The following is a 25453-nucleotide window of genomic DNA, read 5'->3' as shown; positions in this document are numbered from 1 at the left end:
CACCCTGTGCAGCACTCCCTGGCCTCGCTACTGTTCTTTGATGAAACCTCTCCAGGGAACTCCTAATGCTGAAACACAATGGTTAAAAGTGTCACAGAAGCATTTTTCTTCATAAAAGAGCGAGGCTTAACCATCTCAAAAGTCTTTCAAGCTTGGGTTGGATGGTTCTACCATACCATGGCACACCAGCATTAAGGCTCCCTGCAGCTGCTCAGCACAAAAAAAGTAAGGCATAATCTATAATTCTGGCTGATTTAAGACCGATAAAAACCCCAAAGGGCAGAAGGAGGAGGTGACCTAGGCTATATTAAAGAGTTCTCAGTACTGGTCACACCAGCAGATGCCACATGATAACACCATTTGGGACCCTTACGGCTTCAACACCCCTGACCCTTCCCCATCATCTGCCCAACACGTCCTGGGGCCTCTGCCTCAGCTCCCTCTCTTTCTCCTGGCACAAGGAAAGATGTTGGCAGCAGCCTCTCCACATTTGTTTTTTCCCCTCCAGCTCCAGGAGCTGAGAGAGAGATGCGCTGGCAGAGGGAATCCGTGGGGCAGGAGGGTGGGAAAACCCTATCTGCCGCCGAGCAGCCGCTTCCCAGGAGCGGGCATTTCACTTGATGCCTGTCACAGAGAAAAGCCTCTGATGGGGGCTGCGGGATGGAGGCTGGAGATAGTCCACTCTGTTACCTGCAGGCCAATCCCAGCTCTTCAGCCTGGCCTTTCTTGTGCGGCTTTATCCCGTCCCCCTCCACCACTGGTGCTGTAACCTTTCCGATAACACTTGTTTCAAGTTCATTAACAAGCCGTGATTGAGGCAGCCCCAAAACAGGGTTCGTTTGCATATAAAAAGCTTTGCAATGCTGTGAGGAAGTTCATTATAGATAATTGAAGAGGCAAGCGCCATAAAGAGGAAATCCTCCCAATGTGGCTTTATCTGATTGACCTAATGTTCTTTCTAATTGAAACGGGGAGGGGAAAAGGCAATTTCATTGGGTGATGTACTGCATAAAACCTCAGAGCTTGGACCAGGGTCTGGATTCAGATTCAAACACAGAAATCATTTTGCTGGCTGTGTCAAGATTTGGGTGCCTGGCCAGGTTTGCATATTTGAGAGGAAAATATCAAGCTGACCAGAGCAGACCCAAGAAGAAGACTCTGTAAAAAAAAAGGTTATTTTGTATATTTTACAGTAGAGGCAGTTTCTCTTCACCCTTCTACTTTGCTATGGACATCACCCAGGCTGGAAAAATACATTTTTCACAGGATCTAGGGGAAATAAACTCCTAGATTGCCAACAACTCCACCAAGGATGGGCACTATCCTATTCCTTTTTTGCCTTTGATATATAATAAATTAAATCTTTTGCCTGACTCTGAGGGGAGCTGGTTCACGATCCAGAGAATCATTGTTGATTCATTTTGTGTGTGTAGCTTCATTCTAGTTCTTGAATGCTTTCAAATGAGTCAGTCTATTTAAAATAATATCCTCCACCCTTGCCAATTACTGGTATCAGCAGCGATGCACACCTCACATCACCAAAATTTTGCCAATTACCAAGTCAGAAAGCTTTTGCAGCAAAAACACTGCACGAAATGGGCTGTACTCATTGGGTCAATGGTAGTTTAATTTTCTTTATTTATAACTCCTCATAGAGCGCCTGCAAATGTGTTTTGTTGTAGCTTGCAGGAGTAATAAAGTCTCAGAAATATGAGGAGCTTTTCTCTCACATGTGTGTTATGGCCTTCATCAGAACTGAGCCCGAGCTGGTCTCCGGTGAGAGACATGATGAGGATGCTGCTAAAGAGAATGAGGAGCCTCTCTGAGGCCGTGTGGTCCTAGCCCTGAACTAATTAGTTTGGTTTCTTTATGGTGCTTCATACATCCAGAGTTATGATTTCGTGGAGGTTTCACTGTTGTTTCCCAGTGTAAGCTGGAGACTGATCAAACACCCCGAGCTCCTCTCCTAGGCAAAGGCATGTCGGGATGTGTCACACCCTTCTGATACTGTGCAGGTTTTCCTCCAACCTTATTTTCGCTCTCTGTTACTGTTTTTGGCTAGGATTATGATCCAAAGGGTCATCAAAGAGTTTTCCAGTTTCCAGTAGAGAAGGAGATTTATCTACCTTGGATGACAGACATTCCACACGGGAACAGGGAACAGGGAACGCATCCATGAAAGCTTAATACAACGATCCTTCTACCCATCAATAGCCCCCACCTTACAGTGGTTCACTCATCTCCACTTGTGCATCTCTTGTCAGCCAGAGCATTCAGGGGAGGGAACCTGTCCAACTTTTCCTTCATACTTCTCCCTCATGATCCCTGGTAGCATTGGCTGGATCTCCACTTTATACAGAAGGAAACCAAAGCTCTCCTAATGCTGAGGGCATTGGGGGCATCCATGGCCAGACAAACCCAGCCTCTGGCAATGGATTTTCACCCTTCCTTTCCCAGAAGAGTAGGAGTCACCTCCATTCAGGAGCAGATCACTAATTCCTTTGCTGCTCCTTCATTACTTCATTCCAGCACTAATTCCTTCATTACTGAAAGCATCCAATTCCTCTTTTATTCTGCCATTAAAATCCATTTCTCAATGGATTAAAATCCTCAACTTTACAGGGTTTTTTTTTAAAGAGTTTCTTTTCAATATACCTCATCCAGCATCCATTTTTGTGCCTTATCTAAGGCATCCTGCTTGAAAAAAAAAAAATGACCATACAGTGAATCTAAGTGGTGACCAAGATTGACTCACTCAAGCCCTTTGGGACCCCATAAGAAATGAAACTCAGAATGTTATTTACTCAGATATTACGTAAATAAATACATCTTTTGTTCATCTGCTCTGCCGAGCTGCAGTGTTCTGTTTTCTCTGAGTTCCCTCTGGCTTTGTCACCCGCCCACTCTGCTGTAATCAAGTCAAGAGAGTAAGAGTTGAGAGGCAGGGATTGGTTTTTTATAAAGATATCTAGACCACAGCATCTGGATGCTCTGTAAATTAAACTAGATTGAAAAAAAACCATCAAAACAAAAACAGACCAAAGAAAGAGAAAGAAAAGGAAGGGAAGGAATGAGGAAAAGGAGAGGAGAAACAGGCAAAAGAGAGGCAAAAAACCCCCCTAACCTTTCATTGACTTTGGAGAAATCAGATTTCACCTGGATAAAATGCAGGAAAAAAGCAAGTTTAGAAATGAGAGGCAGCAGGGACTGCCTGAAATTTGTTTCCTGAAGTTGTCTCTCACACCTCTGCACGGTCACACGGGGTCATCACCCTGTACTGCTGCAAACCCAGGGCTCCAGGGCTGCCAAGCTGGTTCCTTTTAAACTCCTGCACAGCTTCCCAGATCCTGGATAATCCAGAGAAGGAAGCAGCAAGGAGCTCTCCATCCCCAATGCAGGAGGAGAAGGGGTGAGTTACAGTCCATGCTGTGTTTACATTATTATACTACTAATTCTTAGCGTCGTAAAAATTATATTTAAAATTTACACAAACAGTGCTGGAGAACGTTATTATGTTATAAAGTGGAATCAGGTCAATGCCTTGTAGGCAGGAATCCAAGCTCCATAAATTTCTGGATATACTTCCCCCAAATTTACATCAGCACCAGCAGCAATCAAACCAGCTCTGAAAAAAGCTCACCCGGTCAAAGAATTTTTTAATGCACCATATATTTTATCTGCACTTCCTAAGTTTACAGTGTTGTTAGTTTGATTGATGGCGTGCTTATTTATTGGCACAGCAAAAGTAATAATACATGAGGAAAACGCTCCGAACTTTAAAGGCAGCTGATGAGGAGAAAGCAGCAGGATTGATGGGAAGTGTAAACATCTGCAGAGACAACAAAGGAATAATTGAGGCCTTGCATCTCTGTCACTTCTGGTGGCTCCTTTCTGGTTAAGAGTCTTACACGCACCCAGGAGCAAATTCCAGCTCTCTTTTGTCAGGCATTGCAAGGGGTTCTGGTGCCTGGCAAAAAGTGGTAGGTCTGGAGGCTGGTGGCCAGGCTAGGGAAGGGATTTGGCCCTGTGTTAGCTCTGTGCACTCTGGAAGCTCCACATTTCGGTGGAGGCTTGCACAAATCAAGGCACAGCTGGAGGGAGACGAGCAGATCATAAAATGGGCTGGGCTGGGCTGGAAGGGACATTAAAGATCATCTTGTTCCACCCCCTGCCATGGGCAGGGACACCTTCCACTAGACCAGCTTGCTTCAGCCTGGCCTTGAGCACTTCCAGGGATGGGACATCCAAAGTTTCTCTGGGAGACCTCTTCCAGAGCCTCCACACTGGTGGACAGGACGTCATCAGCTCAGCTGCCCTGGGTCCTTGGCCTCGGTGCTGTGAAGGCTGGGGAGTGATGAGTGATGCTGATCACCAGAGAGTGGCTGCTCAAAAGCAGGATCTAAATGAAGATAACCAGTGTCCCCTGCCACAGCTCACTGCCCACTCCTGGTGACTGGGAGCAAAGTGATTCCCCCAAGGCCACGCTGGGAAATGACCCAGGTCTGTTGAGAGCTTGATCCTAACCCAGGACTGTTCTGCCTCTGAAGCCAGTCCACACATCACTGCTGATGAACATTAATGATTTTACCCTCCTTTAATTCTTTATTAATAGAGTCTTTCTTAGCCGGTCCATTATTTCAGGAGGATCAAGGTCAGGCTGCCATAATTATCCAAGCACCACATTTATCCTTTTTAAATAGAGACACAACATTAGCTTTCTTTCAGCCCTTTGCTGCTTTGACACACTCTCAGAAGGAGAAGTAATGATCCAGAGAGCAGGAGCCTTCTGGTCACCAGATTAGGGGAGTGGACTAGTGACAAAAATAGTCAATGGTTTTGTCATGAGGTCCATCTGCTTGCTGGAAAGTGGCTACTGGGGACATGTGAGCAGCCTCGGTCCTGATGCTTCCTGAGCTTGGAAATCATAAATAACATGAATATGTGCATTGAGGAAGGTGGTGTGTGTGCAAGAGACAAGAAAGCCACGCATTTATTTGGGCAATCTGTCTTTTGTTAAAGAAAAACCCTGGTTAAAGTAAGAGAGTTCTTCCAAACAACTCACACAGGAAAACTAGATTGGGCAAAGATGTGGAAGGCACGGAGCAGAGCACAGGCAGCTCATAAATCAGTAATTAATTCCTTCTCTAATTATGCCTATATAAATCTGCACCTTTCCCAGCCAGCCTTCTGCCCTTCTATAAGGAGTTCTATCAGAAGTTCACAAGAACTGTGTATGTTGCTGCCCATGGCAGAGGGGTTGGAGTCAGATGGTTTTTAAGGTCCCTTCCAACCCAAATCACTCTGACTCTATGATAATGACATCGACCTGTCACTCCCTGACAAAGTTCATTATTAACAGTGCCAAGAAACGGGTTTGGCACACATAAGGGACACTATCCAACCAAGAATTCCTCAGAAGTGGGAGGCATTGCCATGACAGCACTCTGCCGTGGGGATTTCTGGGGTCTAACGATGGTTGAGCCCAAGCTGTAGTGCTTTCCTCCTAAGAGGACTGGAAGTCTACTTCTCCTCTAAAGCTGTGCCTTTTTACAGGGTCAACAGGAACCTGAGAACTCCAGATTCCCTGGAACTTTAAGAGCCCCAGACTTTGGCCCAATGAGGCCTAGGGTGGTCAGTGAGTTTGGAAGTGAATGGAGGAGGCAGAGGAACAGATGGGCTGGAGGTTGCACAGAGGTCACGCTGATGCAAACTCACTTCCTTTGGAAACCAGGACAGAAGCCTAGGGAGCCATCATAGCTTGGCTTCCACAGTGGGACGGTCAGGACCACGATATCACGGCTCTTATCATCCTCTCCCTCCCCCAGATCCACGGCAGCATGAGATAACGCCCAAGCCAAAGCAAATGGACTCATGCTCAAAGACCAGGCAGGGAAGGAGGCTGTGGGCTCCTGGAGATGCCCCAAGCGAGGCAGGATGCACATTCCAGCCTCACCTCTTATCTGCAGCCTCAACATCCTGGGAATGTTTCTCCTTGGCCAGGTCCCAAAGCAGTGAATGCAGCTGATGCTACAATGGAGAAAAGCAAATTCTTTCGGCTTCCAAGCGAAGACATCACCCTGGACTGTTTGAATGGGGAATTGTCCTTCCTCCCTTAGACTGTGGGGTGCCATAGGGACCCCATTAGTCCTGACAGATATCCAGAGACCCAGAAAAACCCTGTAGCCACTTGAGGCATTACAATGGCACTGCACTGAGCTAGGCTTTCAAAACAGCACAAGCCCTTCCCGGTGTTTTTTCAAGGATGCTGTGTTGGCGGGGACAGATGAACATTACTCTGCTGCATTCTGAGATCACTCTGTCCTGTGGGATAGATAATCCTGCATGACAAAGATGAGCAGCCCAACTGTTATGGAAAACAGCAGGGACGCAGTCCTGACTGTCAGATGTTTCTTGTATCTCTCATTCCAACCAAGCTCCCTGAGTTGCTCCTCAAAATCACAGGAGCAGGTCCTTGATTAGTCACTCACAAGGTGAGGCTGAGCTCTAAGAAAACAAGATGTGCATTAAGGTAGGATGTATCACACTCAGAAAAGTTTTTTTTGCAATCATTGCTCAGTTTCTGTGGTGGTTTGGTTGGAGGTCTCGACGAGGGGAGAAAGGATGGAGCTGTTGTGCACCAGGACAGATTTCCTGAAGATCCACCACTGTAATTATCAGAATAATAGATTAGATATTAGATAGATGAGATATATATTAAGAAGAAATTATTTATTCTGTGGGTGGTGAGGCCCTGGCACAGGGTGTCCAGAGAAGCTGCCCCTGGAAGTGTCCAAGGCCAGGTTGGATGGGGCTTGGAGCAACCTGGGATAGGGAGAAATGGCCATGCACATGGCAAGGGGTTGGAACAAGATTATCATTAAGATCCTTTCCTACCCAAACCAGTCTATGACTCTATAAATTAATAAAACTCTGAAACCCTGCTGAAAGTCACTGCAGAAATGGAACAAGTCACCAGCCTTTTCCCCCGCCAGCTGGATGACTGCAGGGCAGAAAGGCTCAGAGATGGCAAAAGATACCCAAAAACAACAGGAGAAGCCTCTTCACAATTTTCTTCTTCTTCTTCTTCTTCTTCTTCTTCTTCACCTCAGTGCAAGTCACTGTGACTGGCAAACAACAGCAAATTATCTAATTTGTTTGTACATGCTCAAAGGCTTCTCAGGAGCAGCCCCCACTGTGAGATCACAGCTCCAAGAACTAAGGATGCTACAAGGACCTATTAACTGGAAGTGCTTACCGGGATCAGAAGGTGTGAGGGAGTCAGGGGCACAGAAAGGTGAACGTGTCCAAGCCAACTCAGAGTTAGAAATACAACTCTCATCTGCTGAAACCAAACCTGTGGCTCTGACCAGCATTTTCATGCTCTAACAAGACTCCCTGAACAAGGGGGAGCTTTTCGTCCAGCCTCCAATTTCTGTGTTCAATTTCCTCTCATTGTCATCTGAAGCACCCCCTCTGAAGAAGCTGCACCCACTACAGGACACATCTCCTTTTCTGGGAAAGCGCTGTAATGATGGTTGGGGGCTGAAATGCCACAGCCTGAAATGCCAAACCGCCAGGAGTCCCAAGGCAACAGCTGGATCCCAACCATCAGCTGCAGCCTCCTCCTGGATCACCCCTGCCTTCCCTGGACATGATGCAGAGCAGAATGAACTCCATCACTTGTGCTTGGAAACCCTTCCCAGAGTGAAATAGATGCTAAACACCAATCCCCTGTGCTGCAGGTGCCACGGAACGTGTGCCGATCCTAGCGGTGCCCCTGCCTTGCCCAGCAAGCTGCCTGCAGTTGCCATAGAAACTCTCCCTCACACCCTCCCCTCAATGATAGACAGGTGCCAGGATAAATGCAGGGATAACTGACAAGCCAGGAAAGGGCTTGGAGCTCTGGGATTGGCCTCACTGGAGCTGTCAATGCAGCCCCTGAGAAGGGAGAGGTGCGTTCATTCGAGCAGGGATGGGTTTTCTCCTCTCCCCGTGCTGAGGCTTCCAGCAGTCGCCTCTCTAGATGGGTTAAGCGAAGCTGGAAAGAGGAGAGGGATGAAAACCGAGCAGTTGCCACAGCAACAGCTGAAGATGCATCACCACAAGCGTTTTTGATGCAAGGGAGCAAGGAGTTGGCCAGGCTCGCCCGATGGCCCAGCAGGTGCTCTGTCTCCTCCCCAGTGCAGCCACCCACTTCACTGGGGTGCATTTTGGGAGCAGGTGGGTGCTGTGACTTGTGCACCTTGAAAAGAGGACAGAACAGGACATTTGGAGGGCCTGGAAACCTGCCTGGGCTTTGGAGACCGTGGGGCAAAGTCTTCTCCGGGTCTGAGAGGGAGCAGCAGGATGGGGATGGCTGAGTTTACTGCAAAGTCCATGATGAGGAGACATGGACATTAAACAAACAAATTGGGATGGGATGGGATGGGATGGGATGGGATGGGATGGGATGGGATGGGATGGGATGGGATGGAATGGAATGGAATGGAATGGAATGGAATGGAATGGAATGGAATGGAATGGAATGGAATGGAATGGAATGGAAGAATAGGATAGGATAGGATAGGATAGGATAGGATAGGATAGGATAGGATAGGATTTCAATTCAAAGGGACTTAGCAGTGTAGAATAGAATAAAACAGTGCATTTTCATTTCAAAGGGACCTACAACCACCGACCTGCCCAACTTCCTGACCACTTCAGGACAAACCAAAATTCAAAGCCTGTTATAAAGGACATTATCCAAATGCCTCTTAGATGCTTGGCAGTTCAGGTATCATCACTCTCCACTCTCTTTTCCCCCCCTTTCCTTCCACCCCACTTCCCAAGAAGGACCAGCAGCCAGGCAGAGCTAAACCAGTGCACTGGTGATGGAGGCCGCCAGGACAGCTCCTGGTTTGGCACAAGGCAGGAGCAAAGCCCCGCTCTGCTCCTTGGCAGCTGCTCGCCAGCACGCGGCTCACGGGGCTCCCCATCGCTCCTGACAAATGAATATTTGAAGCAGTTGTTCCTTTTATGTGGGCTTTGCTGTCATTAGCACGTACAACTCGACGTAAAATACTTCGGTGTGAGATCTTTTCTTCTCGTCCCTTTTTAGGCAGCAGATGAAAACCCTTTTAATGAAAGGCTTGTTTGGGGGAGGCAGAGAAACACACGCGCGCACATGTCGGCTGAGCAGGGGAAGATGAAAACCTCCTTCAAGGTAATTAAATGATTATGTATCTGTTAAACCTGGTGAATAACAGATTTGTTATCTAGGCTTGCTTTTGGCTTGTGTCATTTTCCCTCTTCTTTTTTTCCCCTACACAAAGCTAAAATCCTTGCAAGGCCTGGAACAAGATAATGTTCATCTTAGAGTAAAAGGCAGGAATAAAAGGTTTATTCCTTTATCCCATCAACTCAAGCAGGCTATCCCAGCATCCCATCCTTGTACAGGAACACTGACATGAAAACCACTCCCTGGATCAGAGCAGATCTGAATGGAAACAAGACAGACGAGGCAATCAGCACTGGATAATTGGTATCAGGAGACAGGTGTTGTTTCTACAGCCCCTGCCACACTGGACACCCTCAGATCCATTGTTCTACACCTCTTGCCCCAGTTTCCCCCCAGTTAATGGGCAGCCTTGCCCATTTACAGAAGGAAGTGGTTGAGCTCTCTTGCTTGGGGATTGTGGCAGCAAAGGGTTGATTTCAGAGTGGGAACCTGCAATGCAATGATTTGTGCTCAGACTCTGAGCCTGCAATCTAACTCTGGTCAGCAGCAGATGTCAAAAGCAGAGACAGGATGACAAAAAAAAAAAAAACCCAAAAAGTCCATTCCCTTCTATCTCTGAGACTAATTCTCTCTACTTTCACCATCAGCTCTTTGGGAAAAACAACAACAGCAGCAACAACAATCCACTCCAGTATTAAAATGTCCTTTTTCCCCCTCACGCTTTCCCTTCCTGCCTCAGTAACAATAATATCAGGTCCCCTTTCTAAAGCAAGAAGTCAGTATATTTCAAGCGAGTGGGCCTGGCTTTCAAAAACCTGCTGTAAAGGGAAATTACACGCCAAGGTGAAGTATTTCCTCCACAAATCATCTGGGGACATCATGAACCCTCTGTGATTAAGATCGGTGCCGTGATCATAAATACTGCTGCTTTATGACTAAGCTGGAGCTCTTCCCTGGAGCAGACACGGGCTTTCCCAAGGTTCCCAGAGTGGCTGATCCAGGTCTGGTACAGACAGAACCGATTCACCTGACAAGTGGCAGCTAAGAAAGTCGTATCTCAGTGTTGGTGGTGAGGGAACGGGCATTTTCTGTCCTTTCTCCTTCTCTTGTTTTGCCATTCCCAGCCTGGGGCTGGCTGATCCCAGCCATCCACGAGGCAATTCAAAGGCTGCCCTTGGGTGGCAGGTAACAGCATTTTCTGGACAATGAGAATCACAGCCAAAGCCTTTCTGCTGTCCCTCTGGATCACATCCATCCAGCATCCTGCACTAATCAGCAACTCACACTACAAGGAAATACAAGCAAAAACCCCAAGATCCTCTCAGAGAGCAGGAATGAGAGGTCCTAAAAAAACACTGAGCCTGTCGGAGTCCAGAAACTTGTGAGGCATCCTAAGGACATGATGGAGTCAGGAGGACAGGAGGGCACAAGGCTCCCTTCAGAGCACTGCAGACTGGCCCGGAGTGAGGGGTACCAGCCCAATGAGCCCGTTTGCAGCCCAGGCCATCTGGAGAGTGGAGGCCTCTTCCCACAAGATGGCAAGGTGTTGTAAAGGGAAGCAGAGAAAGAAGATCACCTGAGGGTGCACATAGCAAGAGAAGGCCACAGTGAGGGAGAGGGTGAAGGCTTGGCGTTCCAGCACTGATGACTCCAGAGGGAAGGAGTTTCCAGCACGGGTCCATGTGACAGAGTAACACCAGTATTTGTTTTGGGAAGACGCCTGACTTAATCAGCTCAACAAACTCTTGGAGAGACAGCAAATGGGATGGTCCAACCACCCCGTGCTTCCCACCATCAAAATTTATCAGCTTAGCAGGTACTCATGCCTGGGTGGTGGCAAAGCCTTCCCTCTCCTCACCCTGCACAGCTCCAAATGCTGGCAGAGGAAAGGGTTGAAAGGAGAATGGATGTGAGAGGCCAGCGAAAATAGAGCCACTCAAGGTGAGGGTGCACGTTGAGCTCTGCTGAGGATGGGCACAGACTCCCATCAACCATGCGAGTCACGCTGCATCACTGGGAACCAGGCAAAGGTCTCGGTTGGCAAAGAGGAACCAGGCTTGGCTTCTTCAAGGTACTGGATGAGAACAAACTCAACAAATAGGCAAGTGCACAAGACAGAAAATGATAGAATTGTAGGTGTCAGTAAAAAACAGGCAGTGGAAGTTTGGGTGAGAGTGGTGGAAAAACAAAAAAACACATCTGTGGCCACAGAGTGATTGTAAATACGCTTGTCAGAGTGCACTTGTGATGCCATTCTTCCCCAGCCCTTGAGAGCCACAAACACACAGAGGAAATGAGAAAGACTGTGAAGCTGCAGGGCATTTCTCACACTGCCTGGCACAAAGCAAGCTCTGAAAGTTTCAGGGGTGGCAAGGCCTTTATCCTTGCAGATTTTGTCATTCCGGTCCTTTCTCTGTGGAGCAGACAACAAAACCAGCTCCTGAGCTTAGCAGATTATTCTAAATGTTGTATCCCAGGGGAATGAGATCCCGTTTGTGAGAAGGCAAAAAAACGCTGCAGCCCTCATTAGCAATGACCAGTGCAACATCCATGTGTTGCATGACGCTGTCATTGCCTTGTAGATCAATTGTGGTTTTCCAAGGTTTTTGTGCCTCTTCCTGCTGCCGTGAAAATCTCACTTTTACAAGGTCAGAAAGGGAGTATGCAAAACTTGGCAGGAAACTCTGTTAAAGGGGGTAGAAGAGAGGAAAAGCAAACTCTACTGACAAGAAAAGCCCCCAGGAATGGAGCTGTCTCCTGAGGAGGAGACCTTTCAGAACTAGAGCTAGAAGAGAGGTGATAAGGCTAAAACCAGGCAGAGTTTGATGAATTCCTGCCTCCTCCCCAGTTCTGCAGAGCAACACCTTAGAGAGGATAAAGTAAAGAACTGCGGCTGTGCCATCCTGTTGCTTCCCTAAGAAACTGGGATAATTCTCATGGTCTCCTTTCTGCTGAATCAGGAGATCCACGGAGGTTTGTGGGCATCTCATTTTGGGCAGGGGACTGGAGGAGAGGAGAGGAGAGGAGAGGAGAGGAGAGGAGAGGAGAGGAGAGGAGAGGAGAGGAGAGGAGAGGAGAGGAGAGGAGAGGAGAGGAGAGGAGAGGAGAGGAGAGGAGAGGAGAGGAGAGGAGAGGAGAGGAGAGGAGAGGAGAGGAGAGGAGAGGAGAGGAGAGGAGAGGAGAGGAGAGGAGAGGAGAGGAGAGGAGAGGAGAGGAGAGGAGAAGTGGGAGCAGGGAAAGGTGAGTCCTGTTCTTGGTCATGAGGCACAGCAGAGGAGGGCAGGGGTGGTGACATTGCACAGTGGAAAACTGAGACAAGGTGTCCCAGGGGATCCCACTCAGAAAGAAAATGGGGTTCCTACAGTGCCTGGAGTGGGAGGGACAGAAGCCTGTGGCCAGCAGGGCTGTCCAAAGTGTGACAAGGCTTCGGAATAACCCTGCCTTTCCTCCCCCCTTCACCACCAAGCTCAGGGCATCAAACCCTCCAGCTCCTCAGCTCATTTTCCCAGTAGTTCTGCAGAAAATCCTGAATCCTGATAGATGGAGAACTCACAAGTATTTATGGGTTTTCCCAGTGCCATGGCAGGTCAGGGTCATCTGATGTGGGACATCTCAACCAGCACAAATGTGACAGCTCAACCAGCACTTACAGAAGGGGTGGGAGGGAGTGGCGATGTCACGAGAGTATGAAGACACTGCATGTGGGACCAGGAAGGAATTAAGTGGCTTCACATTTGCATTCTCCTTGCCTGCAAGGGCTCCTTGGTTACAACACCAGCCAGGCAGCGTTTGCTGCTCCATATGACGGCCCAAGCTCCAGTTCAGCTCAGTCCACAACAAACTGGGGCAGTTGGATGCATTTGCCATTAGGCACCAAACCCACAAAGCCCCAGAGGTGTTCCAAAAACAGCTGGGATCTACTGACCCCATGACCAAAGCCCTAAATCCTCCCCAGGTCTCAGCAGCCCGGGGTAGGTAACCCCCTTCTCTCCTGGAGAAGATGCACGACAGACAGTGTGTCTGTCCCATCCCTCCCAGACCTTTGGTGCCAGGAGTTTGTGATGGCTTTCCAACGTCACACAGTCCCTGTGGGTGTGCAGGAGGGAGGGAGCAGGTCCCAGCGGGTCTGGAAGAGCAGAGGGGAGAGGAGATCCCTGCAGAGGGAGAGCCGAGGGCGAGCAGAGGAGGGAAAGGGTGGGATGGAGGTGGAGAAGGTTTTCTGGACTGACGAGGTGACATCAGCCCTGAGCATGCCAGACGTGTGCCTACCTCGGGCATCTTGACTCGTCCCTCCTGGAAAGAGCAGGAGCTGGGGTCGTGGGTGCAGACGTGGCGGTACTTGCACCAGTGACAGCGGTAAGGGCTCTCCACGCACGACAGGCACCTGGAACAGAGGCACAGAGCAATCACTTGGCCAGCTGGGGCCTGGTGGTGCCTTAAGTTTTTAGCTTTTATGTTTTTCCGGTCCTGCACTGCATTAGTGTGTAACTCTGAACCCCGTTTAGAGTGTTTGTAAGCTGTCTTCACGGTTTGGTCAGACTAAACAATCCTTCCAGGCCTGAGAGCCAAGGACACCTCACAGCCTCAGGCCTGAAAAGTGGAAACAAAAGTGAACTGGGGAGAAGCAAACTGGGGGAAGGTGACTTCATCACCTGAAGCTGTAATTGGACAATTAACCCCTGATAAGCAAATAGACCAAACTTATATCTGCCAAAAAACTCATGACCATCGTTCACCTGGGGTGCAGCCTCTGCCGGGCTCTTGCCCTGCCCAGGGTGTATCTACTGAGGGCCTTTAATAAATTCCCACTTTATTCTCTAACTCTGGCCAGCCCCTGCTCCAGGTAGCCAGTCCAAGGCATCACTGACAGCATTTCCCAGAGGGAAGTACAGCCTGGAAAACATTGCTTTTGCAGGAGGACACAGGTTTTGCACTGACCCAACACCAGCAGGATGGTGCTGGATTTGCTCTCTAGCCTGAGCTGGTTGTCACTGGCATCTCAAATGTCTCATACAATTAAATAATTTAGATTGCATTCATATCATTGCAACTAGAGGAATAATAAATATTTATTGCGTTTTGGCTGCCCTGGGCACCAACAATCCCATCTGGTTAATTCTCTCACACATGACACAGAGGCCAGAGACAAACTGGGATGAACCAAAGATGAAGCAGGGAATTTTCTCCCTCTGTGTGCTACAGGTTTATTGGTGTGAGTTCTGATCAGGGTTATGAGGTTCCTGCAAATATATTAACTGATACTCTTCATCTCAGAACAGAAATAAGGACTACTGGAGCAGGTGCCTGGGAAGCAGAGGGCATATTTAGGGCATCACCTACTCTGGGTGCAGGAAAGAGCCACTCCCTCCATCTCACAAGGTTTTGCTCTCCAGTGCCCCAGGGGCTGTGCATAGTCTGCAAACACCTCCCCTGGCTGTGTTACAGCACTGACTTGGACTTACATCACACTTCTCTTTAAATTTAATGTGATGTCTGCTCAGCAGCAACCAAACCCAGCTCTCTGCACAACCCTGGTCATTCACACTCTGGAGATCTTCATGGCAAAGGCCTGGAGGGGCTGGAGGGGGTCCAGGGAATGGAGCTGGGGAAGGGTCTGGAGCACCAGGAGAGGCTGAGGGAGCTGGGAAAGGGGCTCATCCTGGAGAAAAGGGGGATCAGGGGGGACCTAGTGGCACTGCACAACTCCCTGACAGGAGGGGACAGCTGGGGAGGTCTGGCTCTTGACTCGGGTAACAAGTGCCAAAATGAGAGGAAACGGCCCCAGGCTGTGCCAGAGGAGGTTTAGATTGGATATTAGGATTTCCGTGGAAAGGGTTGTAAAGCATTGGAACCGGCTGCCAGCAGTGGTGGAGTCACCATCCTTGGAAGTGGCACCTGGGGACAAGGTTTAATGGTGACCATGGTGGTGGTGCTGGTTGACTTGGACTCGGCGATCTTAGAGGGATCTTTTCCAGCCTCAACAATTTAATGATTCTGTGCAGCTGCAGTACCTGGAGGGTACCTTGAGGAGACTTCAGGGACGTAAATTTTCCTGGCCCTTATATGCCAGTGGGTTTTTAAATGGGCAGGAGGGAAAAGCTCCAGAGCTCCTGTGTGAGCCCAGCAGGCAGACACAGCCCCTCTCCCCCGTCTCTGTGAAATCTCGCTCAACCCCAATCCACCCTCAGCTCTGGTACAGCAACTTATTCTTCAAATTGGTAACAAGTGCTTGCTCTGATACATCGAATTAAAAATGGATAGCGTATTATAGTTTGTCAAGTAAGAAACCAAAACATGCCATAAATATTTAATAGCACCATCTCTCCCACTCTCCCCCCCCACCCCAACACTTGCTTTCTGACACTGTTTGTCAAAGCAGCAGGAACATGGAAATAGGATTTGCCTTTCCTTGTGAATTGCTGAGCCGCAGTAATTATCTGCTTTTGGCACTTCTGACGGCTCAGTGGTGGGGACAGAGCCGCTCAGCCTTGCTCAGGGGTGGATCAGCCTGCTGCAAGGGCATCTTTCTGTGGGGATTTGTGGGTCTGCTCCACTGGGGCAGCTCCTGAGCAGCCCTGGGTGGCAGCTAAATCCCAGGGAAATGGTGGGCGAGGCAGGGAAGGCGCTCGCATCGTGGGTAGCACGGTCTTGAGAGGATCAGCTGGGCTCAGTGCATATCCTGCAGGAACCACAAGCTTTATTTTCCCTGGCTGGAGGGTCCAAGTCCATTAACCAGCTGGGTCAGGCTAATGGTGGGGCTGGCAGCATGGATGACGGTTGGAAGTGCATATGAGGAGCCAAAAATCCACAAAAGAATGAGTAACAGGAAGATGGGGGAAGATGTGCTGAGGGCACAACGCCGCTTTGACTCAATTATGTGGCAAATTGCTCCTAATTTGATGCTCTGCCTGCAGTAAAAGCCGTCCCCACACTCTGAGCCATCTCAGGAGGCACCCACCATTCTGGCCACCACACAAAGTGACCCCAGCCCCTGGTCACCTCCACACTTTAACATCTTCCTGAGGGACACGTGTGGCTCGTCTCCCTCACGGAGCCTTGGTTCCGTTTTCACTCCGGCTAGCTCGAGAGACAAACCACAGTTGGAAGGATTTTTCCTCAGGGTCCCAAAAACCCCGGAGTGGCCAGGAACATTTCCCTTAGGAGAAAAAGAGAGCAAATCCCCGTGGATGGCAAAGGAAGGTCTGCACTTGATCCGGGGGGAAATCAGGGCTTTTTTCAGTCTTTCTTCCGTGGTCCTGCCCCAGCCTGGGTCAGGAGCCCCTTCCTACCCCAGGAGCGAAGAGAATTTTCCCGCGTATTGCTCTGGCTTATACCCAGGGAAGAGGCTAAAGGTGGGGACAAGCCACCACCCAATCAGGGATAAGGTGGGAGTGGAACAGGGTTGGATTACATTCCAGGAAGGGAACAATGTGGGAGATGGGCAGGGACAAACTTCAGGATGTTACATTTTCCAGGGGAACAGGGGGGTTATGGAATAAACCATTTAAAAACCCAATATAAAAATGAAATGCTGTATGAAACCAAATAATACACAGCAACAGACACGTGCCCAGGGGAAAGTGGCAGCAAAGGAAATGAACATACGAGTTGTGGACGCTGCAGTTGTAGAAGACGAAGCTGGTGCTGGCAAAGGTCATCCCCGTTTCCTTGGACTTGAGCTGAAGCTGGACAATGTGATGGTCACCTGTGGGGGAAAATAGGCACGTCAGGGTGTGACTGCTTTGTTAGCCCAGTTAGCCACCAGCCTGAGCCTGGAGCTGTCCCACAGCACCTTTGCTGGGCTCAGTAGGTGTAAAAAGTGTTATAAAATCCTTCTAGAGCCCAGTTCTCCCACAGGTACTGTTTAGAACTCTTATGGGGTGATGGAGTATGTCTTTACCACTGGAAATTATTGTGCCTGGGAGCAGAGTGTGGGCTGGAGGATGACAGCAGGTCTGATTTCAAAATTGCGGTGACTGAATTCATCAGGCAGGGAAGCTAAGCTCAAAGAACAAGTGCAGATGTCTAGAATTTGGAGGCCATTAAAATATAATTTTGTCCTAAAGTTGTTCCATGCTGCTGGTTCACTCAACATTCCCAGGAAAAAGAATGGGCATGTGGGCATTCCTTGCGTGTTCACTCACCCCAAGCTCCACTCCCCTTACCCTGTGGCTGCGAAGAACCCATCTCAGTGTGAGAGATGTGAAACCCATTTCACTTCCAGAGGGATACATTTCTGTAGCAGACTTCTTTTCACCTCAGCTCCTCCATGCCATTTCCTCATCCTTCTTCCCACTGTGGGCTGTCAGCTGCTGCTTCTTCCCACATTTCCGAAGGTGCAATCAGTGGGTGCAGCAATTGCAGTAACTGACCCAGGTTTAATTACAGGTTTACCTGGGCAGCCCTTTCCCTGCTATTTGTAACAGGACACAGAGTGACAGGACAAGGGGGGATGTCCTTAAACTGAGAGGGCAGATTTAAATGGGATATTAGGAAGAAATTCTTCCCTGTGAGGGTGGTGAGACCCCGGCACAGGGTGCTCAGAGAAGCTGTGGCTGCCCCTGGATTCCTGGCAGTGTCCAAGGCCAGGCTGGATGGGGCTTGGAGCAGCCTGGGATAGTGGAAGATGTCCCTGCCCACGAAAGGGGGTTGGAATGAGATGATCTTTCAGGCCCTTCAACCTAAACCATCCTATAATTCTATTATTTCCCTCCTCACCTGGAAGATTCATTAATCAATGAGGCCAAAGCAAACTTGACAGTGGGTCACACCTCGCGCTCACTCACCCACCTTGGGGCACACACACCCCACACACTTCACTGGGCACGTCCTGCTGCCAGTGCTGGGCTCTGCTGCCCATCTGCTTTGCCATATTTAGCAACTTTCCCAGCGCCTTGCAGGTATTTCAAACCAGGATGTGAGGACTGGATGGCCCCAGGTGTGATACCCACACATCCTTTGGTTCAAGTTCCTTTGGCACTGCAGGGAGGACTTGGTCTTAGTGGAGGTGCAGAGCAGCAGCTCTGAAGCTGATACAAGCTGCAGGTGCCCTGAAAGCAGATAAATCTCTCTCTCTTGTGCTGTCTACACCTTTCACTGCTATTTTTGTTTGCTGGTTGATGACAGCCTGGCCTGGGACAGAAGTCCATACCAAGGAAAGAATTTCTGGTACCTGTCTTGGTAAGCAAACATGACTGATACCGCAGTGGGACTTGAAAGTGGTGACAGCCTCCTGGGAGCTTGTTTTGGGACTGCAGTGGAGAGCACAGCAGCTGTGTGCAGCTCAGGGAGAGCAGAGGGGATGGTGACAGTTCGTGTCACCTCATTTTCTGCAGCCTGAGGATCCCCAGGGGCGAGTTTTACAGTAAATTTTCACAGGAAGCCAAGGCCAAAAATTGGCAGCATCCTCTCTGTGTCTCATGGGTGTGATAGCAGGGTCAAGGTTTTTATGGTGAGTCCTTGTAAAGAGCCACAGGAGTTCTTGAAATTACCCAGAAAGTTTGTTAGAAAGGGAAAGAAAAAAGTGCAGGAACTTGTGGCTAGGGTAAGCACCGTTGGAGACAAATGTGGACCACTTTAGGAGAAGGAGCCAGAAGCAAACCTGGAACAGCTGAAGGCAGTAAAGGCCAGGAACTGAGACACAACCTGAGCACACAGACTTAAATCTGCGAGGAGCAGGGTGAAATTACAGTCAGGATCGCCCAGCTCTTCAGCAATTTCCATCTGTTACACGGGATGGGATGCATGCAGAGCCTGTACCTTCGGTGTGTAGCACCAGCCTGTGCCAAAAGGAGAGGGCATATCCCACATCCATGTCTTGTCTTTGCTGGATCCGTGCAGCTGCCACTCGGTGGCAGCCTGCAAACACCTGGTGTCACACCTCAGTGCAGGTGCTGCAGCTCAAGGCTTGCACTCCTGGAACACTCTCACATTCACACAACTCGTGCCACGACGTGCTGCTGTGCGGCTCTAGCACCCCTCCTGCCCTCCCAGGGCTTTCCATGCCCTCTCCTCAGGCTCTCTGGAGCCAAATCCCGCTCTGTGAGGATGCAGGAGAGACGCAGGGTGTCGGGTGAGGGTGGGAAGGAGGGCTGCAGGTGGAGGAGTTGTGGGACACTCACCGTTCTCTGTGATGATCTGGGGCACCTCCTTGGCAGCTGGAGAGATGCACTGGATCTGGCTGCCCACCACCAACCCGTCCATCTCCGAGAGGTCCTCGAAGGTGCAGTTCACCCCTGCTGAGAGCTCGGGGACATTGTAGGTCTCCAATACCAGCTGCAGGCAAAGACGGAGGGAGAGAAGGAGAGGCAGGAAAAAGAGAGAAGAAGAGAACACTCAGCCAAACAACGGAGCCGGGCCTGCAGGAGAGAATTACACTGGAGAGGTTGGACAAAGAGCCTCTTGCTAGAGAGAGCATCCTCCTTCAGCAGAAAGCAGCGGCTCGGGAGAGGGGCGAGTGAGGAGGGGAGGGCACGAGACACTGATGCTGACACAGGTGGGTGGCAGGTGGCTGTGCAGGGACACCTGCACGGCATCCCAGTGCTGGCTGGGTCAGTGCAGGGGAGGGAGTGCTCGCCGTCTCTCATGCAGGTGTTCAGGTTAGGCGGGGGAGTCTTTGGAGCCAGCCGTGGGTCCCGGGGCTGTGGCGGCCCCCGGGGCCCCGCGGTTTCTGAGGAAGGTGACTGCTACTCACAAGAGGCACTCTGCAGACTCCAGAGAAACTGGAGCGCTCCAGTCTAACTCTCTACGGCCTGCTCTGCCAGCACCAGCAGGGGGGGAGCACTCTGCCCCCAAGTTCCTGTGTGAGGAGAGTCTAGTTACAGCCTTCAGTCCGCCACAAAAAGTTCCCCTGTCTCTACAGGCACAGAAACCTCTCCTGCCCATCCCACCGAAGAACCGGTTGGCTCCTCGTGCTGTCCTGGGGTTCCATATGGGGGGAAAAAAAAAAGCCATGAGGGAGAATTTTCCCATGTTTTTAGGGTTCACAATGCCCTCTGGCCTTGGTCATGGTTGTGGGAGAAGGAATCTCAGGGCTGGTTTACACCATGTCCATGCTTTGGAGGAGCACATTCCTGCTGCCAGTTCCTCAGACTCACAAAGGTCCTGCCCCACGGCTCTCCAACACTGAGGGTCCTGCTCAAAAGCCATGCCTGAGCACAGAGGGGCACCCCGAGAGACTTCTAGCACCTGGTAACTGGTGTAAAATTAGCCTTTTTGTGACCAAACACTGGAGCCAAGCACTCGGCACAGGCACAAGGGCAGATGCTCTCCACGCTTCCCTCCTCCCCAAGCTGGCTGAGGTCCCTCTGAGGTGACAGCCACTGGAAGGAGACACAGGTGCATGCTGAGGTGTTGTTTCTACCAGCACAAAGAGCAGGGGTCAGTCCAGGTGACAAAGCAGGACAGGATGAGAACGTGACACAGCGCTCAGTGCTCCCACACACTGTGTTTTCCTTGCTTGGGGAAAGGTTGGAGCTGTTTCTCCACACTGAGGACCACCAGGGAGAAAGGCTGAGCAGACAGGCCCTAGCCCTGGATGCCATTACGCCTTTGTGAGGGTAGGGTCATTTCTGGGCCATGGGAATGGCAATGGGAAAGGTGATTTTTTTTTTTTTTTTGTCTTGGATGGGGAAAAGGAAAAAGCTTTGGTTATTTGGATGGATTTGGCACAGAGGCTGAATCCATTCTCCCTGCTAATGATGGAGAAGGGGAATCTGCCCTCCTTAACAAATCTCCCTCTGGGCATGGATGATGCAGGGGGAATCTGTGCCATGCAGAAGATGACACTGGTGGGCAGAACAGTGCTTGGCCACAAACTCCAGGAGCCAGGGCACACCCCAAGCAGACAAGTCCTACATCCCACGCTCCTGGGACAGCATGGAAAGCATGGAGCCTCCCCTCAGCAAGCAGCTCTTCTCAGAGAGCCCAGAGCAGCAGCCCTGGGTTGAAACAGACTAAGGTAAGATTTTCTGGATCCCATTAGCACCCAAAATTTAAAAGTGTGGCTGACCACACAAACACCTGCTCTGTCTCCACGGGCAGGAGCTCACTGTCACTGATGCTTTGCTAGAACTCAGGATTCTAGCATTCTAGATTTGAGGTTTGCTATGGACACCATCAACCCTCTGTCCCCCTCCTGGTTTTCCTCTGGTGATGGGATGTGTAGCCATAGGGTAAAAACCTGGCCTGTCTCTTCTAACTGCAGCTAACAAGTAATCTGTAAGTTCCCACATGATGCCATTTTGAGAATGAGAAGTTCCTTTAGCACAACAACCTGTTCTGAGGGTGAGAGATAAGTGCACCTGTAATGACGAGGGATTTGTCCCATGAGAACCAGTAAAGAAAATACGTGAACAATCCAAGAATGGATAGATTTGATGGACAAGTAAAACGCCTTTTACTAGCCAATAAAATAATTAACAAGAAAGCTATTAACCAACTAGAAGTTGCTCTCAAGATTTGTAAAAACTGTATAAAAGACAGCGCGCGACCGTAATAAAGGGAAGCCTTCTGAACTTTTATGGTGTCACTCTTGGTGTCGTGACCATCCCAACAATAGGGATGAGCCGGGTCACCAGTTTATCTGGGACTGGGCTGAGCCCTCCATGAAAACGCCCATGCAGATTGTTGGGTGACAGGTGATGGCAGCTTCTGATCCCAGCAGCTCTGGGCTGACTCACCCTGGGAGTAACCCAGAGGTAAAGGTCTCTCATTCTGTTTTCATTTTCAGTCACCCCGAGCCAGCCAGTCCCCCAGGATTTATTCCAACATGAAAGAATCCAACAGCTACTGAGAGAATACGGAAAAGAAACCTTGAGCTCCCAGAAGAACAAAGAACTTAAGATGTCTCAGATCAGTTTTGTTTGAAGCCTGGGGAAAGTAAAGTCGCAGCAAAGTTAAGAGGCTGAAACAAAGCAGCAATGATTGGACACGCAGGCTTTGAAAGGCTGATTTCCTTAGCCCTGGAGAAATCCAGACCTGTCACCTGGAAGGTGTCTGGCAGCTGCACCCTGAGCAATTTAGGCCTTTCAGGGTGTGGGGCTAATGGCCAGCTTGTCTCGAGATGGAGTTTTTATGGCCTGGGTCACCAACTTAATTGCAGCCCAAATTAGCGTGGTCAAAAAGACAGAGCTCTGGTAGGCTGAGAGAAATGGGGTTTTTGTCTCCTTCTGGGAGCAGGTTGGGACCTCACAATGTCTGGTACTGCTGCCATGAGTCGGGAGAGAAACCACAAACTGGTCAGATCTTCAGCAGAGGTTTCCTGCCTCAAGCCCAGGAACGATCAGGATCATGGGCTGCTCTGCCAGCATTCACTGTGCGGTTTCCTTGGCTGCTGACTGAGTAGCTCAAGGCCAGAAAGGTTAAATCTTGTGCTGTGGAAGGTCACAGGAGGTATCAGGAGCCCCGGGAGCCTTGGGTTCCTCTGCACAGCATCCTGCCTCTCTGCTCTGCATGCCTAGTGCTGGAGCAAGATGGAGTTCCCGGAGGCTTAGAAGGGGATATTTCCACCCAAAATGATGGGAACTTGGAGCTCACTGAAATAATTCATATCTTCCTTCACCTGGCTTTCCTCTAGAATGCAATTTCTAACCACAAAAATGTCCTTTGCCTAAAGTTATTTATGAACTCCTCTCCCAGGGCAGCACACAACACTTGCAGGACACAGGGTCCCTTCAGACCTGCCCTCACAGACAGCAAGGAAGACTCTTCCTAGCCCATTTCTAGACTTCTGAACAGAAAATAACGAATGCCAAAACGTCCTCCTGTGCCAAATCTCTCCTTGAGCCAGAGGAGCTGCTGGGGAATTTAACGGAGTCTGGAGAAGCTCTTGCTGCCAGTCCTTCCCACTGGTGCTGGATCCCTGGATCTGCCAGGCTGCACGGGCAGGTTAAACCCGAGGAGAGGGGCAGGGGTTTCCATTCCTCACCAGAACGTTGTACTGGGACACGGAGATGTTGTTGGGGTGCACGGTGAGGCGGACGCACTGCTTCATCTCCGAGGCGAATCTGCGCGGCTCGCTGGAGCGGTCGCACCGCTCCTTCCTCGTGCAGCTGGGGAAACAGGAACAGACAGGGACAGAGTGAGCACACGGCCAGGCCGGTGGGATGGGGACAGCTCTGGGGTGTGGGAGCAGCAGTGAGCGTGGATAGAAAGTCAGCTCTGCGCTCTTTGGGACAGCACTGGACAGAAAATCACTTGTGCCCTGGCGCGGTCCGGCTCACGGGATCATGGAGAATATCCTGAGCTGGAATGGATCCCATGAGGATCAAGTCCAGCTCCTGGCCCTGCACAGGACATTCCCAAGAGCCCCACCACGTGCCTGAGAGCGTTAACTCTGGTGCTGGCAGCTGCGGGATTGCCCAAGCAGGCTGGAAGTTGCAAGGAATCTGTAAGAGGAGGGAGGGCGATGTGTGAAAGCTCCATCCCCGCTGCTGAAATTCTCTGTCTCTCCAGCCACACAGCAGGTCCAGCACAACCTTCCCTGGGCCAAACCCCCCAGCCCTTCGAACTCTCCTGTCCAAGGGCTCTGGGACACCTCAGGCAGGGCTGTTTCTGCAGAGAAGCCGTGCACAGCCCGTGGGTTTTGTCCCTCCTGAGAATGCTGCGCACTTGCGGCGCCTCTGGGCTGCTGGAAGCTCACCTCTGCCATGGGGCCATCCCCCACAAGAAGCTGTCCCTGCAGATTTAGGAGTTTTTTGCATCTGGCTTGAGAACGCCTCACTGGAAGTGCTGAGAGGTGAATCTTAAAAGCTCAGGTGCTCCCAGTAAGCGACAGCTCAGTGAAATTTGAGGGTGCACACACCTGGGCTGCACAAATGCATGAAGTTCACACCACACACTAATTGTTGACGTTTTCAGTGCTGTCACTGCCCCTCATCTCTGTGTGGTGCAAACACAGCCCAGAAAAGGGGGCTGGTGGCTGTTTGCCCCATTTCCACCCAGGTTTGCACTTGTTTAACACAAACCACGTCTGCATTTCACTCCACTCATGCTGCCAAGGCCATTGCTTCAAGGAAGGTGTCTGCCCAGAAATCCACAGGGTTAATCCAAGAGGACAGCTCCAGCTGCATGCCAATTACCTCTGCCATTAAGTTAATGTTATGGACTTGCAGAGGGCGTCTTCAATGGATTTTGTTATTAGCAGTGCTATTACCCCCCGTTAAAACCAGCTATAATGACTTAAGTGTGGATGTTAAATTATTCACCCGCTCCCAGTCTTGAGAGTCTCACTTGTGAGAGAGGGGGGGAGAGAGAGAGCCTGGGAGAGAGCCTGGGGGCGGCTGGGGCTCCAAGATCACCCCTCAGCATCCCTGCTCCTCGGATCAGAGACTGCACCCTCGTGCACGGGGATTTGAAGGTGGGAACCCATGGAAACACATGCCAAAAACTCAATGTATGGCTAATCCAAATGTTTCAAAGTTTGGGGCGGCCTAAAACTTTAGGGCTCGGCTTCTCTCTAGTGACTGACTCTAGATAAAATGAACACCTCAACTCCAAACTCCAATTCCTCCATCTTTCTGGCAGAGGAAAGTTCTGTATTTCCAGAGGCAGGATCCATGAAGGGATATTTTGGCCATTCTCAACGCACTTTGCACGTTTGAGAGAGCAAAAGCAGCGCTGCAGCTCCTGCTCTCTGTTCCCCAGGAGCCCTCATCCCATTAAATCTCCTCTGGCACTGCCACATGCTGGATCAGGAATTTTGAACAGGCGTTCTCCAGAGGGTTGGACCAACAGCCCGTTAAATACCCCCCAAAACTGTAAGTCCCCCATGGTGGCATGAAAAACAAAAGGCAAAATGCTGACCAGAGATTTTTTCCAAGCACTTCCATAGAACTCCCAACAGCCACAGCAATCCCATTAAAGCTCCACAGGGTGTGGGAACTCCACTCCTGGGAATAGCTTGGAAGGGAAACCTCCTTGGGCTCAGAATCAAAACACAAGTGCCCAAATTCTTCAAGATGTTCTGTTACCTCCCATTTATTTCCTCCAGCTGCAGCCCAACAGAAATATCTGGATTTTCTAAAATTAAACAGGCAGATATCCAGGCTCAGCTCAAATCTGTGGACATGGATTATGCATCCAGGAATGTGGTTTTTATTCCCAATCCCACCACTGAGCAGGAATACAGTAATCCATATTTTACCTTGCTGTTTACAGGCTATACACATTAAACTATATAACTTTTCACACGAAACTCTCACGCCATATTAGACTGATGTGCCTTGCAGCCTTGAT

The 25453-nt window shown here is 50.0% G+C and overlaps 1 protein-coding gene across 3 annotated transcripts in view; it reads right to left on the bottom strand.

Moving 5' to 3' along the window:
• Positions 1–25453, bottom strand: part of PLXNA4 (plexin A4) — a 441829-nt gene that overhangs the window by 90817 nt on the left and 325559 nt on the right. For all 3 annotated transcript variants that reach the window (XM_040061861.2, XM_040061859.2, XM_040061860.2), the window contains exons 6-9: positions 23145–23268; positions 19339–19492; positions 16823–16922; positions 13487–13601 (exon numbers count right to left, since the gene is read on the bottom strand). In XM_040061861.2, the coding sequence (XP_039917795.1) occupies positions 13487–13601; positions 16823–16922; positions 19339–19492; positions 23145–23268 (493 nt within the window). The remainder of the gene's footprint in view (positions 1–13486; positions 13602–16822; positions 16923–19338; positions 19493–23144; positions 23269–25453) is intronic.

This window comes from Hirundo rustica, chromosome 4 (assembly GCF_015227805.2).
Source record: "Hirundo rustica isolate bHirRus1 chromosome 4, bHirRus1.pri.v3, whole genome shotgun sequence".
In the NCBI taxonomy this organism is placed as follows: domain Eukaryota; kingdom Metazoa; phylum Chordata; class Aves; order Passeriformes; family Hirundinidae; genus Hirundo; species Hirundo rustica.
Note: the sequence above shows the minus strand (reverse complement) of the source record. Positions and strands in the feature narration are given on the sequence as shown.